Raw genomic sequence first — 18,649 nt, 5'->3', positions numbered from 1 at the left:
ATATTCACTACTACTCCCAGCAGCATGGTGGAAGCACTCCATAACAAAACACATTATATCTCTGCAGCAAAAATGAGTAATCAATGAGTAGGTAAGTAGAATAAATAATGCATATCAATAGTCTTTGTCAAAGTTAGAAAAGAAATAATTCAGTTTTCAGACCTTTTTTTTTGGATTTTGGATTAGCAGATACAGGAGTGTGGTTTTATAGTGGTATTCAATTTAAAATCACAAAGCTTTATCTTCAGACTAATTACAGTGCAACATGATAGTCTGCCTTACCTAAATTGGCTTTCCAAAATATCTTTACTATCCAGTTGGACCAGTGGGACTTGAGTGAATCTTTTAGTGTCATCCACTGGAATTTTACATTCCATGGCCCTGTAATAATCTTGTAGGAATCTCTTCGTATCTTGGAAACGGTTCATTTCTGCCTTTAATAGCAAATATGAATGTTAATACCCAAGAGAGAACAAGATAATCTGCACATATTTTCCATATAAGCTCTGTAAACACTATTTAAAAACAGTAGGTTGAAATCAGCTTTCTAGAAACTAAGAGAAGTGGTTTTAAATGTTTATGTAAGATTTCATAAAAATTAAAGAAAGTTGGTGAGTTTGCATTCTCTTTACTTATTGAATATAAGTCCACTTAACAAGATGACATTCCAATGCCTCTTAATAATGTTACAAAAGATAGTATGATGTCTGAAATAGTGCATATTAGTCATTATTTTGACATTAGGAATTCTTTGTGCCCTATATTCAACCAATCAATACATTAACAAACATTTGAGTGTGTTTCATCATACATAACACATTAGTTGACTTGGGAAATACTAAAAGTACACATAAAATACATAATATAAATATATATACTGCTATGAAAGAACTGAAACACAAAATAAGACTAGGTTTTGGTCCTGTAAGATGAAATGTAGCTATGGAGAACTAACAAATGGTGAGGTGAAGTGATAATGAATATTTTTCTCAGTTTCCATTTCTGATCAACATGAACAGAAAGAGAGGTCACTCCTCCAAGCTCAAAATAAAATGCCTCTGCTAACTTTGCCAGTAGGCATCTTGAGGGACAGGAAATGGAGAAGCACAGAGGAGCACCAGTTATTCATGACTGACTCCCTCCCAGCAGGTTGTTTCCGTTTGTGGCAATTGTGACACGTATGTGCAGTGAGATCCTGCACACTGTCAGTTACACAGACCATGAGTTTTCCAACCTGCTCTCCTATTAGATGCCAGATCAGTTGGCATATCGGTGCTTCTCTCTGGTGGTGTAACCATGACCTCCATTCTTTGCTTTTGTTAGTAGGGTCACTTAAACAAGTTCAGTTCAGTTCAGTTGCTCAGTCACATCTGACTATTTGTGACCCCATGGACTGCAGCATGCCAGGTTTCCCTGTCCATCACCAACTCCTGGAGCTTGCTCAAACTCATGTCCATCGAGTCAGTGAGGCCATCCAACCATTTCATCCTCTGTCATCCCGTTCTCCTCCTGCCTTCACTCTTTCCCAGAATCAAGGTCTTTTTCAATGAGTCAGTTCTTCGCATCAGGTGGCCAAAGCATTGGAGCTTCAGCTTCAGCATCATTCCTTCCAATAAATATTCAGGACTGATTTCCATTAGGATTGACAGGTTTGATCTCCTTGCAGTCCAAGGGACTCTCAAGATGGAAGCTCTTATGCAGATTTATTCCACAACAGCTAGTTAATTATTGAAAGTATCTTTTCTAAAAAGAACAAAACTCACCTGGTGTTCAAAGCCCTTTGCTTAACCTAACTCAGGATATTTATAGGCGCTTCCCTGATGGCTCAGATGTAAAAAGTCTGCCTGCAATGTGAGAAGCTCTGGATCGATCCCTGGGCAGGGAAGATCCCCTGGAGAAGGGAATGGCTACCCACTCCAGTATTTTTGCATGGAGAGTCCCATGGACAGAGGAGCATGGCAGTATATTTATAAAGGGGTTCCTATATTCAGCAAGCAAGCAATTTGTCATTTATGTAATAAAATATCAAGGAACAGTCTTGTACTGTCATATTGAGTTTGGAAAAAATAAATGTCTGCTTTGCATTGTAGTCTACAACAAAAGACAAGGATAGTTTCAATAGATTTGTTTTTGATACAGGAAAGGATAAACCAAATTGACCCTGAAAAGCTGCTCTCTGCAGTATTAATCTTTTCTAGATAAATAATTGAAATAGGAAGAAATTCCTTTGGTTAATTCTATACTGTAAATAAAATTACCATTTATATATTATCTTAAGATAAGATATGAAGAAAAGCTATGACCAACCAGACAGCATACTAAAAAGCAGAGACATTACTTTGCTGACAAAGGTCTGTCTAGTTAAAGCTATGGTTTTTCCAGAGGTCATGTATGGATGTGAGAGTTGGACTATAAAGAAAGCTGAGTGCCAAAGAATTGATGACTTTGACCTGTGGTGTTGGAGAAGACTCTTGAGAATAACTTGGACAGCAAGAAGATCAAACCAGTCCATCCTAAAGGAAATCAGTCCTGAATATTCATTGGAAGCACTGATGCTGAAGCTGAAACTCCAATACTTTGGCTGGTGACTCATTGGAAAAGACCATGATGCTGGGAAAGATTGAAGGCAGGAGGAGAAGGGGATAACAGAGGATGAGATGGTTGGATGGCATCACTGACTCAATGGATGTGAGTTTGAGCAAGCTCTGGGATTCGTTGATGGACAGGGAAACCTGGTGTGCTGCAGTCCACAAGGTCACAAAGAGTCGGACACGATTGAGCAACTGAACTAAACTAAACTGATACTCAAGAGAATCTTCATGATACCACATTTACAGTGTGTGGCATGCAAATGTATTAATGAACCCAATTTGTAAAAATTGGATATTGACAAATAAATTTGGGGAACTGAAGTATTGTGAGGCTATAAAAATTGTTAAGTTATTAAACTAAAAGCACTTTGGTTTAATAATGCTTACCAAATTAGCATTATTTGGTAAATATATTTAGAAATCAGGAAATTATTTCCTCCTTAACTTAGAGAAGTGAACTCTTTAATTATGATTAAGATTAGTAGGTCCTATTTTATATAATTGGTATTTCAGACAGTGTTGGTATCCATGCCTCAGACTAACCCTGTTATAATATTTTATATAAAATATTAATTTATTTTAGGGGGACAGAATTTGACTCATTATACAGCTAACTACAAATAAGATGCCATTATACATCCACAATACCCATATAAGCAGAATTAAGATTGTTTTCACACTTGTGATAGCTAGTAAATAATTCTTTCTCATTGCTTCTGTCTTCATAGAATCTCAGCTTTGAAAGCAATCTTAGAAATCATCTAGCATAGCATTTTCTAAAATTTGTTTTGTACAAACCTTGTCTTCAGTTCAGTTCAGTTGCTCAGTCATGTCCGACTCTTTGCAACCCTGTGTACCCCAGGCTTCCCTGTCCGTCACCAACTCCTGGAGCTTGCTCAAACTCATGTCCATCGAGTTGGTGATGCCATTTAACCATCTCATCCTCTGTTGTCCCCTTTTCCTTCCACCTTCAATCTTTCCCAGCATCAGGTTCTTTTCCAATGAGTCAGTTCTTTGTAACAGGTGGCCGAAGTATTGGAGTTTCAGCTTCAGCATCAGTCCTTCCAATGAATATTCAGGACTGATTTCCTTTAGGATGGACTGGTTGGATCTCCTTGCAGTCCAAGGACTCTCAAGAGTCTTCTCCAACACCACAGTTCATAATCATCAATTCTTCAGTGCTCAGCTTTCTTTATAGTCCAACTCTCACATCCATACATGACTACTGGAAAAATCATAGCTTTGACTAGACAGATCTTTGTCGGCAAAGTAATGTCTCTGCTTTTTAACAGGCTGTCTAGGTTGGTTATAGCTGTTCTTCCAAGCAGCAAGCGTCTTTTAATTTCATGGCCGTAGTTACCATGTGCAGTGATTTTGGAGCCCCCCCCCCCCCCAAATAAAGTCTCTCACTGTTTCCATTCTTTCCCCATCTATTTGCCATGTGAATCTTGTCTTATAGACTGTTAATGAGCACCACGGTGGGGATAAAACAAAGAAAAACTTCACAACATCAGTTTCAGAAATCCTGGGTTAGCACACTCAGAGTTTCTATATTGCAGGGCATCTTGATAATAATAATATGTCAGTATTTTTGTTAATGTCCCAGCAAGAAGGAAGGGTAGAGTACATAGCCTTTCCCCAAATCTTTGGAATCATCAAGTCCTTGTTTTGTGAAACATCTTGTAGCAGTGTTCCACAGAATCCACCTTGGGAAACACTTATCTAGCCATAAACCCTCGAAAACTTTCACAAAGATTTTTCTCCCCTTCACAAATATGCAGAAAATCCTGCTTATGGGCTCCTGGACCAGCAGTTCAAGGGCCTGCAAAGTCTGTTATTTGATGGACAGTTCCAATCATTAGACTCTTCTTTTCACTTACTGAACTGAAATCTACTACTCTCCTGTAGTTTACAGCTTTGTATTTTTCTCTTTTTTATAGGATTCTGTCAATTCATGTCAATTTAAGGCCTTTTCTGTTCTATTGACTAGCCTTTAACCATGGAAACACTGATGACAAACCAGTGGTCAGAGGTACTCGCACAGGAGTTAGACTCCCTGAGTCCAAATCCCAGTTCTCTCTCGATTGGCATGTGGCATTGGTCAAATTACTTCATCTATGTTTGCCTCGGTTTCCTCATCTGTGAAATGAGCATTAAGATAGAATGTACAGCCTAGGGTTCCTGTGAAGGTTTAATGTATTGCACATGAAGAATCCTTAGAACCATGTCTGGCACATACAGATTAAGAATTTAATACATATTAGCCTTTGTTTGCTGTCCTTTCCTTTACCCTCTTTTTCTCCCCCCTCGTTGGTTTTAGATGTAGATTCTGTGTCTCAGGGACAGTCTGAAAGGCAGGTATTGTGGGGTGTAAGAGGTATGCCATTTTCACAGGAGGTGCATATTGCTTGGACATCTGTGAATGATTTACAAATATTCTCTAATCCCTTTCCCTTCACTATTGGATTTCTGTTATTTCTACCCTAAGCTTTTGACACACCTTTACCAACATTCAATCTCCGTTGACCCAAAGTGGCACCCCAGGGGCGTCACCCCAGCGGGTTCAGGCTGCTGGGTGTCTCGCCTTCAGACTCAGCACAATCCATGTCTTGCAGCTCTCTCCTGATCCCAGAGCCGGCAATCAGTAAGGCAGCTTCTGTCTCTTAGGCTTCTGCCTCCAGTGGTCCGCGATTGTCTCCTGGAGTGCTGGGAGTCCTCGCCGTCAAAGTCACAAGGATGTACTGGACACCTCCTGTGCACAGGTCTGGCAAGCCTCAGCTAACTATCCTCATTTCTGGCAATAAATTTTGTAAACTAACCAGTTCAAGACCTGTAAGGTACCCTTTTCCACTGTATCCTCACTGCCATTTCTTAGGAAAGAATACTCCTGTAGACTCAGCTTGATTACCAAGATACCCTTCATATTCCCCTCAGTGTGAAGAGATTATAGACAGGTTTCTCCCTAACTCCAGGCTCCTGATCTTCCTTGTCTGAGAGTATTTACTTTAGGAAACTTGTCTTTGTAAGCCCATTCTCTGTCAATTTGAGATGTAAATCTCTTCAAATCTTTCTTCGGGTTCTAGGAACCAGAATTGTCTCTGTCAAGGACCTGGGAACCATCTCTTTGAGACGGAAGCATATGAGGTGAAAGAAGCAGCCTTAAGTCCCTGTCCTCTGGGAGGAGAAGAGCCTGACTTAGGAAGACATCTTGCTCCAAGCTGTAGAACTACTTGCATCAAGAAGAGAGGAGAAAAGTTTACTTTTCCTTTAGGTGAGGCCAGTTGAGAAACACAGGTTGCCCATGACACTTCACCCCACTCCAGCTCTTAGAAACATTCCAGCCCTTCTTCTTGGGAGAGCTGGGTCTCCAGACTTGGTCTGTGCTCTCTCCCCTATTGTTGATGAATTTCTTGGGATAAAAATCAACGTCTGCCTCTTTAGCTGGTCCAGCACGATTCATTATTTCAATGGGCTGCAAAAGCAAGTTAATCAGGTTGTTCTGATGAATGGTCTGTGTTGCCAATCTGGACACAAATGTTTTTCAGGAATCAAGTGTCCACTGAGACTGATTTTCCCATGTTCTGTGGCAAGGCTTCAGGTGTCCACTGCAGGGAGCTGGTGAGGTAGTGACCCAGGACAGACACCATCTCTGTTGTCCCCTCCACAGCTCCAGGCTACCTGGAAACAACTGGTGAAGTGTTGCTTGAGATGTTCCCAGCTCTGGTGTTTGCTTGAAATGGTTTATTTCAGCTGAATTCCTAAGCAAGTTGGGGCTCAAGACTGGGTCTGGTGCTCTGAGTGAAATAAGCTCCAAACAGCCCCTTACATTCCCAGAGGGGTGGTTAACAGGAGGACTATGGCCATAGAGGGCAGAGTCTGTGTCATTCTGACCAGCCACTCTTACCTGCATCAGTGAGAAAAAATGGTTCATGGCGACTTCCATCGAGTCCTGCAACCAGCTCTCATTAATGATGTCCAGACGCTCCTGCTCTGCTTCTTCCTTGCGGGCATCGCAAATGTCCCACAGGCGTTCCCGTAAATCCTGAACACAGAGAAGCAACACTGTGAGGCTTCAGAATCGCAGCTTGGAGGACCTCCGTGTAATGAAACTAAAATCCTTTGTCTGTCTTAAAAATGTGCCTGAAGCAGATTTAGATCTAATGCATTTATGTATTTTATCCTTTCGCTCAACAAATATTTATTTTGCTTCTACTCTGTCAGGTCCTCACTTTCTAAGGTCCCCCTCAGCATACCCTGTACCCATGTCCAAACCCACTGCAGTTCACTTTCTTCATGGGGGCTAAGCTTTCTGTGTTCTACTCCTTCCTCACAAGACTTGTTTGATTGAAACAAGACCTCTCAGGGAATTTTGGAGGAAATGGTGTATTGTTGGTGGAAGAAATCTGAAGCTCTGTGGAGTCCAAGGGCACACATAGGCTTGTTAATGAATCATGGGTGGAACATGTCATTCACCAAGAAATGGTGTTTGACACATAATGGGGCTGTTTGAAGATAAGCTTTGTACTACAGAGCTAGCAGTAAAATAAAGTCCTTTAAAGATCCCATCTCTGCCATTCACTAGATCCTGAGCAATAATGACGATAATACCTTTCTGTGTGTGTCACTGCGTCAGAAAAGAAGTCAGTGAACTTATATTGACTCTTTGAATGCCTCCCAGCAAACTTAGGTACTCTTATTATCTTCCTTTTGCAGGTGAGGATCTGAGTCAGCCACAGAGAGGTGTTGTTTTTTTTTTCCTAAAGTCACCCTATGAGCAAGTGGTGGAGTCAGGATATGAGTCTGTGGGCTTGAGTAAGATGTACCACTAGATTAGGGCTCAGTTACTTGACCTGTGAAATGGGGATACTGTTTACCCTTTGGATGTGCTATAGTCAGCCTAAGCCTATAAAGCACTCTGATCCCTGGGTTGGGGAGATCCCTGGAGGAGGCTATGGCAACTCACTCCAGTATTCTTGCCTGGAGAATTCCATGGACAGAGGAGTCTGCAGGGCTACAAAGAGTTGTAGTCGCAAAGAGTTGGATATGGTTGAAGTGACTTAGCATGCATAAAGCACTTAGCACAGTATTCAGCATATAATAATTTCTCAATTATAAACACTATCATAGAAATTCATAGCAGTAAAATATCTATTTAATAAAAATCCCATTAAGAAAATATATATAGTCCAATAAAACTTGACAGTTTTCATAACATTAGTAATTTATTGAATATTAACTGTGCATTAGGCATTGTGTTTATTTATTTATTTATTTTTTTGTAGGATGAAATTATCCACTTTTTATTATTCCTTGCATATAGTTTGGGGCTAAGTATGACTATTTGGAAGGGTTATTGTGAAGATGAAATTATACAAAACATGTCAAAGCATAAAATTTTGAATTACTTATTAGGTTTTCTTCCTTTTCCCAACTCTATATTCTGCTTCATTCTCAGGCCTTTCTAGTTCTTTGAACTTTACCTTGGCCCTTTATTTAATTTATAGCTAATAGACTTAACATCATTCCTCAGAAAGTTCAAAAATATCTATCTAGGACTGGAACCCAGGACTGCAAATTTCTATAGGCATTGTGTTTAGGGCCTGACATTGACTACCTCATTCATCCCCACAATAACCAACAGAGAAGTTCCTGATGAGAAATTGGATGCCCAGAGTGGTTAAATCACTGGCCGATAGTTTCAACGTGGTGAAGTCAGGAATTCAAGAGCAAGAAGCTTTATTCCAGTATCCACAGAGAGTTTTATTTCTGTGATGCTGCGTTTATGGCACACTTAGCATTTTGGTTTGTTATCTTGTGGGGGCTTCATGTGAAATGAAAAGATCACCGCCATTTTTATAGCTGTGTGCTAACGGCAGAAGAATACACTATTATTTAGAGCTGATCTGGGTGTCTCTGGGGTCTTTCCACAAATGCTCTATCAGATATTCAGTGAGGACTGGCTTGTACTCCCCACACATTTATACATTTTTAAAAAGAGAGCAGAGGAAGCAGGGGCCTTGTTTCTAGTTCTCATTCTGTTTCTGATTCACTTGGAGGCCTTAGCAAGTACTGTATCTCCACAGTTTGGTTTTCTAATGGTAAGATGAGGATAACACAATAGCAGAGCCTCATCATTAACTTCTTAGGATTGAAATGAAATAAGCCAAGAACAAGGACTGTTACCCTGAATAAAGAGGTTAACTACTGGCAAATAGGATTATGGATTTGTCATTTTAAATTTTTGTTTAATTACACAACTAATTTGTGTACAATAAACAAATGGTACTTCATGAATTAGGGGAAAAATGCTCATAAGATATTTTAAGTCTAAAAACCTTCTCATTCTACTAGCCATCATCTAATTGATCTGGGGCAAGAGTTGATAGGAGGGCTGGCTTTGGGAATAGGTAGGAAACAGAAAAGGCAGATATGTTTTAGGATTAAGAACAGGTAAAATGCTTCAGTACTGGGGCATTTGTTAATTCAATACCTTCTTGATAGAACCTACCAGCACGCTGCTCATCCAAGTTACCATCATGTCTTCACTTAACTTCAATAGCTCCCCAGTTGGTTTCCCAATGCCTCTTAAACATACCAAGCATCCTCCTCCTTTAGTGCCTTTGCTTTTCTCTCTGCCTAATACACTCTTTCTCCCCAGATCTGCCTGACTCATTTACTGTCTCGTTTCCTGAGTTTGCTCAAATATCACCTTCTCAGAGTGGGCCTTTACGCAATCACTGGATACTAAATAGTACATCAGTGTTTTTTCCTCTATGCTCTCTGTCCTTCACATAGCTCTTACCAGTGACATACTCACTGTACATTTATGTGCTTATTGCTTATTCTTTGCATTCTGGCCCCCAGAATATAAACATCCTGACATCACAGGCTTTTTTCCCACTGTCAATCCCTAGCCCCTGGAACAGTGCTGAGACCCTGGTAGATGTTCAATAAATATTCACAGAGCAGGTGAATGGGTCATGGGGTAGAGCTTGGCAATTTGTTGTTGTTGTTGTTGTACAAATACACATTGAGACTACAATCAGATTTGACCACTAGTAGCCTATAGTTAGGGCTTTCCTGGTGGCCCAGATGGTAAAGAATCTTCCTACAATGCAGGAGACTCAGTTTGTTTCCTGGGTTGGGAAGATCCCCTGGAGAAGGGAATGGCAACCTGCTTCAGTATTCTTGCCTGGGAAAGCCCATGGACAGAGGAGCCTGGCAGGCTTCAGTTGTGTCAAGGGAAAGAATTCCCCTGACAGGAAAAGCTAAGAGACAGGAAATGGTAAGAAATCGAAATCAGGCTTCTTAAACATCAGAGGATCTTTTCTAAAGCATCAGGGTAATATATACAAATATATACTTAAATGTATACTCCATTTATGAATTTATGAAAATCTGCCTGTCGACCAAGTACCAGGCACTGTGCTTGCTGGAGATACAAAAATGTGTTAGATTTGGTAGCTTCCCTCAAGGGATCTATTCAATAGAGGCAATACTTCAGGCTTTCTGGAATGTTCCCTCATTCCCCTTCTCATTGACATCAACCAACCATTTAACTGCATCCAAGACAGGCACATACTTAATACCAGGCTTGGACAGGCTTACGTGACCTGACAAAGTGGTTAAGAGTGTACAAAATTAATAGAGGCTGGAATGATCTTAGATCCCTGGCCTTGGCCCCTCCTTCCAGAAGCATGGACCACTGGATTCTCACTCTGAACTCAAAGTGCCGAAGAGCCACTGCTCTTGAAAGTCGGCAGGTTGGTGTTCAAACCATTTCCCTCCTCATGCTCACACCTCACGAAAGTAAGGAGGGGGTAAGTGAGGCTTTTGCAGTGGAAGGTTCGAGAGTGTGGAGACCTGGGCCCCGTGAGTCACAGATCCCCTTACATTCACTCTTTGGTGTAGCTCAGCCTTTGTTTCCTCATCATCCCACAGGTCGTCAGGAAGGGAGTTGAAATCTGCCTGCCACTGAGACACGAAGTCTTGCTTGTGGTCTGGACGCCTCAGAAACTGCTGGAAGCCTGTTCTGTAAGGCATTGGCAGAATGAGACAGAGCTTACATGTCCTCGCCGTAAACTACACGACTGGAACTGTGGGAACTTTACTTACCTAATATCATATAAGTGAGCAAATACGGTATGCTGGCCTTCTCTCAGCTGCCTGAGTACTGTTTTGATGGAATTTATATAGGAACTTTCTATCAGTTTCCAGTATGGTACTAAAAATGATGGTATTTCCTGTTAAATGACAAAGCATAAAAATCATAATTTCAAAGGGAAAATGCTTCTGCATAATCGAGTCAAAGGGCACTACTAAGTGGGAGATCAAGATGCAACTGCGCTGGGACTTCCCTGGTGATCCAGAGGCTATGACGCCACACTCCCAATGCAGGGGGCCTGGGTTCGATCCCTGGTGAGGGAACTAGATTTCACATGTGGTAACTAAAAGATCCAGCATGCAGCAAATGAGAGCAAGCGCAGATAATAAATAAATATTTTTTAAAAAGATGCAACTGTGGCTACTTAAAGCATCTCTGTGCAACTTCTGGCTCCTCCCCCAGCTAATTCCTATTTCAAACCATTCTTCGTATCTCAGCTCAGACATGTTTGTTTCCAGAAATCCTTCCCTGAACCCACAAGTGTACAGGGTCATCCTTCATCCTCTGAAGTTCGGATGTCCCACTTGAGCACCCTGTTCTTCTCCCTTCAGAGCACTGATGGCATTAGTTGTAACTGCTTATGTTATTTGCCTGTATTCACCTCTAGAACAGCAATCTCATAAAACCAGGAAGAATGGTTATCTTATTCACCACTGAACAGTTTTTCCCATAATTAGCATAGCATCTGGGGCATGTTAGGTGCTCAAGAAATATTTATCAAATGAATGAATTGAATGATCACAGACATCTTATCTTGCCTAGGTTGGAGAACACCTAAGGGCTCATGTCACAGTGATTGATGAGTTATTTCTCTGAATTCCCCTTTGAGGTTTCACATTTGCTGTAAAGTGTACCATGAAACTCAGAAAGTTTCTTTTATGCTATTTTTAATGATGCAAATCAACCATCAAAACCAAGAGATAATGCAACAAGAAATAAAATTGAAGATATTTATTATATTTAGTACAAACTTTCTGTAGTAGTTTTTCCCTATTGGCTGTGCATTTAGTAGTCAGGGAACACACACATAGGGACCTTGGAGGTCATTTGGGCTAATTTCCTCTCCAACTGAGAAACGATAAGAGATCCAGGGATAGATTATCCAATCTTCCTGTGGACCTCATTGATTTCAAAGCAACCCCCATCCAGGGTTACACAACTTGTGTTATTGGAAAGTTCTTCCTATGTTATTCACCTTCCTGTAGTTTCTACTTATAAGCCCTAGCTGTGCCTTTCAGAGGACAGGCCACATTCATACTGTCTTCCCTGTGACAGCCTGTTAAATATTTGAAGATGTGAGAGAGGAGATGTAGGCAGTCATTCAGGATGAAACTTGCTTATTTTTGTATTCCTGGCATCTGATAGAACATTTGCAAATAACAGGTGCTCAACAAACGTTGATATTGGTGTAAGTAGACTCAATTAAACCCAATTTATCATCAGTTAAATTTTTAGGAGACTGGATGGCTCCATCTAATTCTATTTAATTTAATTTTATTAATATTTTATTGGGGCTTTCCAGGTGGCTCAGGTGGCAAAGAATCTGCATGTAATGCAGGAGACCGGGGTTCAACTCCTCGGTTAGGAAGATCCCCTGGAGAAGGGAATGTCTACCCACTCCAGTATTCTTGCCTGGAGAATCCCATGGGCAGAGAAGCCTGGAGGGGTACAGTCCATGGAGTCGCAGAATCAGACATGATTGAGCGACTAACACTTTCAATATTTTATTGGGGTATAGTTGATTTACAATGTTGTGTTAGTTTCACATGTATAGCAAAGTGATTCAGTTATACATATACGTATTTTCATTCTGCTTTAGAGTCTTTTTTCAAATAGGTTATCAAAGAATATTGAGTAGAGTTCCCTGTGCTATACAGTAGGCCTTTTATGGTTATCTATCTTATATATAATAGTGTGTGTGTGTTCAACTCAAACTTCTGATTTATCTCTCCCTCCATGTATGATTCTATGTTCAACCATACTTTAGTATTTCATTTATCTAAATTAAATATTTACAGTTCTTTCAATGCTTCTCTCATATCATTTTAATACCTTTCGCCTACATAGATTCCCTTCTGGTTTCCACTTTTTAAAAATAATCTCTCTTAAAAGATATGGTATCCGGAGTGGTGCTTAAGACCATTTTACATAAGCCCACTACTAAGCCTCAGAATTCCCAGGTGACTCAGTGGTAAAGAATCCACCTACCGATACAGGAGATGTGGGTTCTGTCTCTGGGTCGGGAAGATCCTCTGAAGGAAGAAATGGCATCCCACTCCAGTATTCTTGCCTGGAAAGTCCCATGGACAGAGGAGCCTGGCAGGCTATAGTCCATAGGGTCACAAAAGAGTCGGACATGACTGAGCATGCACTCATGCATGCATACACCAAAACTCCCTCCTAGTGACTTCAAGACATTAACACTCAGTGCTTGGAGAGTTACCACCCAGGAATGGACCTCGTTGAATATCCTGCTCACTGCTCTCATTTATCTACAAAAACTTCATAAGAAATTGTCAAATACTATTTTGAAACCAAAATATACTATGTTTATGGTCCTTCCCTGACCCACCAACCCAACCTTGCTATCAGAGAAAAGGAAAGGGCCAGTTCAGCAGGACTCAGGCTTAATGAACCTATCTGAGCTTTGTGTGATTATTTTGTATGTTATAAGTGTTCAGAAAGCATGTGTTTAATAATTTTCTTTTACATTTTGTCAAGGATTCATCTCTGGATCACTGGTCTTGGGCTTTCCTTGTGGCTCAGATGATAAAGTATCTGCCTGCAATGTGGGAAGACATGCTATTAAATCTCATCCACCTTCAATATTTAGGCCTTTGCCCATATCTGATCTTCCAGATTATACTGTATCTTCTGTGATTTCTGTGAGTTATTGATAATGTCTATCTGTAGTTTCTTTAATTCTCTGGGATGTGATTTTTCTGGGTCTAGGGACTTGAGGTTATACGCTATGACTAGATGCTAAGACCTATCCTTTCCAATTAGTCTTCTCTTCATTGACTGAAGCATAATAGGAAATTGGGTAGCCAAGGCAAGTATCCTCCAAGCTTGAGAAGCTAGAAAGCAAAGACCCCTCACTCCACTGCCTCCTTGGTTTTCTCTGCACCTTCCTTGTGGCTGGCAAAGGGGGAAGGACCCAGGTTCCCCTCGAACTTGGTTGCTGCCTCCACCTGCAAGAACCAGATGTGGAAGCAACAACTTTCTGTCTCTGTGTCTTTCCACATGCCTATCGAAGTACATCTGGGGTCCCTGGAAGGCTTGGAACTAGGTTTACCTGATAAAGTATAGGATGAACATATATACATATATATATATATATATGATTATGCACATATATATCTATTTCATTGATTATCTAAAACTCAAATTTTTTAACTGGGCATCTGTCTCTCCTCTCTGTTTGCAGGTAAGCCTTGCAGCTCACATGTGAGAAGCTTAGAGTGGAAGTGGCCTGCTTTGTTTCCAGGTTCTAGGCTACTTCTGGTCACAGCAGAAGGAGTACTGTCCCTGGTTTCACTTAGGTAACTGGAGGTCTGGGCTGTGTATCCTTCCATCGTCCCTACAGACTGACTCCCCATCCTTCACGCTTTGCCCTGCTTGGTGCCCTGGGAGGCCGACTCACGTAAATTACTTCCGGAAACTCCCTTGCCTCCCTCCTCCCGGGCAGGGACCATGAAAACAGGAAGGACATGAGTCCTGGTTAAATGTTTCCCTGCTCCTCCCTGCTGGTCGCTGCAGGGGCTGCATCCTCTGGGAAGGCCACAGTCCCTGGCAGGTGGTTCTCTCTCTGTACAGGTCTTCTTGAGGTCTTCACCTGCGTTCCCAGGCCTCACCTTCTCAGGCCCAGGAGCAATAATAGCTCCCACTGGGGATAACAATCTAACCCTTATAGATTTCCTTATTTATTGAACACACACACACACACACACACACACACACACACACATGAGCTTCCCTGGTAGCTCAGTTGGTAAAGAATCCACCTGCAATGCAGGAAACCTCAGTTTGATTCCTGGGTCAGGAAGATCCCCTGAAGAAGAGACAGGGTATCCACTCCAGAATACTTGGGCTTCCCTGGTGGCTAAACTGGTAAAGAATTCGCCTGAAATGTGGGAGACCTGGGTTCGATCCCTGGGTTGGGAAGATCCCCTGGAGAAGGGAATGGCTACCCACTCCAGAGTTCTGGCCTGCAGAATTCCATGGACTGTATAGTCCATGGGGTTGCAAAGAGTCAGACATGACTTTCACTTTCACTTTTTCTTTCATACACACACACACACACACACACACATATATATATACACACACACACAAACATATATACAGGCTTTCGGGTGGCTCAATGGGTGAAAAGCCCACCTGCGATGCAGGTGATGAGGGTTTGATCCTTGGGTCAGGAAGATCCCCTGGAGTAGGGCATGGCAAGCCACTCAAGTATTCTTGTTTGCAAAATTCCATGGACAGAGGAGCCTGGTGGGCTGCAACCCATAAGGTCATGAAAGAGGTATGATTGAAGTGACATAGCACTTACATATATATATATATATAAATCAGCCTTTGTTCAGTTGTCTTTAAATTATCATCTGCTTTCTGCCAGGATCCTGACTAGAAGATCTAATACAAGGGAAGCTTGCGTCTTATCTCAGTGTAAATGTTTATTTTGTACTCCTGTCTTTTAGTTCCCTCTTGTCCTCTATGAATTTATTTCTCTCAAGGGCATCAAGGTTTGGAGTTAAGGATTAGATTTCACTATATTCATCTCTCACTGTCCAACTCCTGCCCAATAATATCATTTTAATCTTATCTCCTTCCCATCAACCACTTCTGAATACTGCTTCTATGACAGTTTTTGAATATATTTAGTTTTCAAAGTAGCTACTATTTGGCTGAGTGAATTATACACATCTATATTGATATCATATAAAGTTTTCATCTTCTAATATTTCCTGTTCTAATCTCCCCATCAAGGCTAATTAATTAACTCTTCAGAGCTTTATGAAGAATCTCTAACATAGTCGTCACTGTATTTGGCTCTGTATTAAATGCAGTGAATTATTTCACATCCTTCTACCCTCCTCCAAAGGGTTTATTATTTAATTGGGGAGATAAAGAAGACATTTCCCTAGGAATGCTCAATAATAACTACAACTCATGACTGGGTCTCAAGTGTCTGGCACAGATTGTCAGGGCTGAGAGTTCACAAGAGTCGAAAACCATGGAGGACTGAAATTAAGAAGACAGGGACTAAGGCTTTCAAAAAGTCTTGAAAGGTCATTCTGTGTGATTTTCCCAAGATGACTTATCTATTAAAGCAGCCCATCTACTCAGTGTTCTGTGGTGACCTAAATGGGAAGGAAATCCCAAAAAAGAGGGGATCTATGTAAACACACAGCTGATTCACTTTGCTATACAGCAGAAACTAATAGAGTATTGCATAGCAACTATACTCCAGTAAAAATTAGTAATAATCATTTAAAAAGCAGCCCAGTTTGCCAAGGTGGCAACTGGGCTTTGCAGCTATCAGAGAATGAAGAACCAAATGAAGCTCCAGGGCTCAGCTGGACATCCCTTTGCTGGACACTGCTGCTGCTAAGTCACTTCAGTCGTGTCCGACTCTGTGCCACCCCCTGGAAGGCAGCCCACCAGGCTCCCCCGTCCCTGGGATTCTCCAGGCAAGAACACTGGAGTGGGTTGCCATTTCCTCCTCCAATGCATGAAAGTGAAAAGTGAAAGTGCAGTTGCTCAGTCGTGTCCGACTCTTAGCGAACCCATGGACCACAGCCTACCAGGCTCTTCCGTCCATGGGATTTTCCAGGCAAGAGAACTGGAGTGGGATGCCTTCTCTGTGCCAGACACTAGGGTACCCATTTATTAAGGAGGTCAGGCCAGGCAGCTCCCTACCCACTTATGAGTTGAGTTAGCTTCAAAATTTTCCTTCTATTTCTAAAAATTCAGGGGTTAAACTTCAAATGAAAGCATTATGATGTGGGCATGAGAGCTGGGTTGGAGGGCTGTAATTTGCTGGGTCTGTGTTCTGGGGAAGCTGTCCTTCCAGAAAATTGCATCTATGCTCGTCCTTGGGGAGAAAATTGGTCCTCACGGAGACCATTTACTCTCCTGATTGTGTCACTCACCAGCCGCTCAAAGCAGGACTCAGAAACTTGAGGGTGCAGAGAAAAATATGGAATGTGGTTCACTGAGTATCCTCAAACAATCATCTCTGCTTTTTGATAAATACATATATTATCAGCCAAGAAAGGCACTTTGGATGGTGCAAATAATGATGTGAATCTTACTATAAAGAGGAGAAAGAAGAGATTCTACTAGTTTGAGTCTAAACTGCCATACCTCAGGAATTGGTTCATTTACATACACCCACTCCTCTGATCCGGGCTTCGCTGGGGCTGGCACTACTGGGACCGGTGAAACATCTGTAGACTCGGCAGGTGATTTCTTGAGTGGAGTCTTCCCTCCTAGCGATTTTCCTCTAGGAGAACCTTCAATATGCATATTAAATCATGCCATTACAAGGATATGGATGGGGACAGATTCTGATGGAGGATTAAACTTATGATTGCTATGAGCTTCAAGCAATTCATTAACTACTCTTTAAGCAAATTTGGGCAGCCTTATCAAATCAAAAATTAAAAAAAAACCTCATTCTCTACAGCCCCTAATTGTACCAATGATACCAACAGGAGGTTATTTATTTATTTTAAGCAATACTATACTTCTCTTGTCCAGTTAGCTATGGAAAGCAACTTGATATTTCATTTTCATCTCTGTCCTTGCTTCCACAATGAACATATGGTTTTTTTTTTGTTTTTTTTTTTTACAAAGTTTAGACTCCAGAGAAAAGTGCAATTTACTATTGCAAAAAACTGGCAAATTGAACTATCAATTTGAAAAAGAAAGAGGATAGTCACAACAGGAGCAGTGCTCTTGGTGTTTACTGAAACCCAGGAGAAACTGCAGGGAGAAAGGATGCTATTGTGAGTCAGCCGGAGTCAGTGAGGGAGGGAGGGGAGAAGAAGGGGTATTGTAGCTCTTGAATAGTTCCATATTCCCTGGATCAGACAGAGGGTTTCTAATCAGGGAAACTATATTTCTTACTACAGTCAGGTTGTATGGATGAAGGCAACCCCTGTGCCAAAAGCCTGGCTGAATTAAGGCATAAGGTGGTGGGGAGAGGGAGGGGAGGGGAGAGTAAGAGTGAGAAGGGAAAGAGAGGGGAAGGAAGAGAAGGAGGAAGAAAAGGAGGTTGGAGGAGCAGAAAGAAAGGCCTCATTTTAGCTCAGAATCCAGAAAGGGCATGCACTATCTGAGAACATCAAGGGGGATTTCAGGCCAATGAAGAGGTACCCATGTGGTCTGAAAGATCTTGTGACTGAAGAAACTACCTTAACTCAGAAAGCACCTATATTTCCTTAAAGGATCAAAGTTATAATTTAGGAACTCATTCAGTTTAAATTTAACTTACTTTCAGATTCGTTGTTAAGATTTTAGACGCAGTTTATAGATGCCTATAGAATTTGCAGCACTTTCTTTCCTCAAAATATATTTCTTTAGTGAATATTATTTATGAAGTGCTGTTTAGGAAAGTAAATACATCTTCCATTTTTATACTAGTTAAAAATATATGGATTATAAGTAGAGGAGAAATTATCAATTATGTACTGTGGACAGTTCAGTGCTAAAAACAGTACGGCTATCTACAAGTTTAAAGTTGTATCTAGATTTTATTTCAAATTATAAAAATTTAAGAACATCTTTATTCAGGTAATAACCAAAAATTCTCATAATTTGAGACATTTTTCTATATGATAATTTTTTTATTCTCTGACCTGAGTTTCTGGTAAAATATGTGATAACA

At 41.0% G+C, this 18,649-nt stretch overlaps 1 protein-coding gene across 5 annotated transcripts in view; it reads right to left on the bottom strand.

Moving 5' to 3' along the window:
* SPEF2 (sperm flagellar 2) overlaps positions 1–18,649 on the bottom strand; it is a 183,056-nt gene that overhangs the window by 65,408 nt on the left and 98,999 nt on the right. For all 5 annotated transcript variants that reach the window (XM_070476571.1, XM_070476575.1, XM_070476572.1 and 2 more), the window contains 5 exons: positions 17,125–17,273; positions 10,707–10,834; positions 10,485–10,623; positions 6,496–6,633; positions 283–434 (listed from right to left, as the gene is read on the bottom strand). In XM_070476571.1, the coding sequence (XP_070332672.1) occupies positions 283–434; positions 6,496–6,633; positions 10,485–10,623; positions 10,707–10,834; positions 17,125–17,273 (706 nt within the window). The remainder of the gene's footprint in view (positions 1–282; positions 435–6,495; positions 6,634–10,484; positions 10,624–10,706; positions 10,835–17,124; positions 17,274–18,649) is intronic.

This window comes from Odocoileus virginianus, chromosome 14, assembly GCF_023699985.2.
Source record: "Odocoileus virginianus isolate 20LAN1187 ecotype Illinois chromosome 14, Ovbor_1.2, whole genome shotgun sequence".
NCBI classification, from domain to species: Eukaryota; Metazoa; Chordata; class Mammalia; order Artiodactyla; family Cervidae; genus Odocoileus; species Odocoileus virginianus.
Note: the sequence above shows the minus strand (reverse complement) of the source record. Positions and strands in the feature narration are given on the sequence as shown.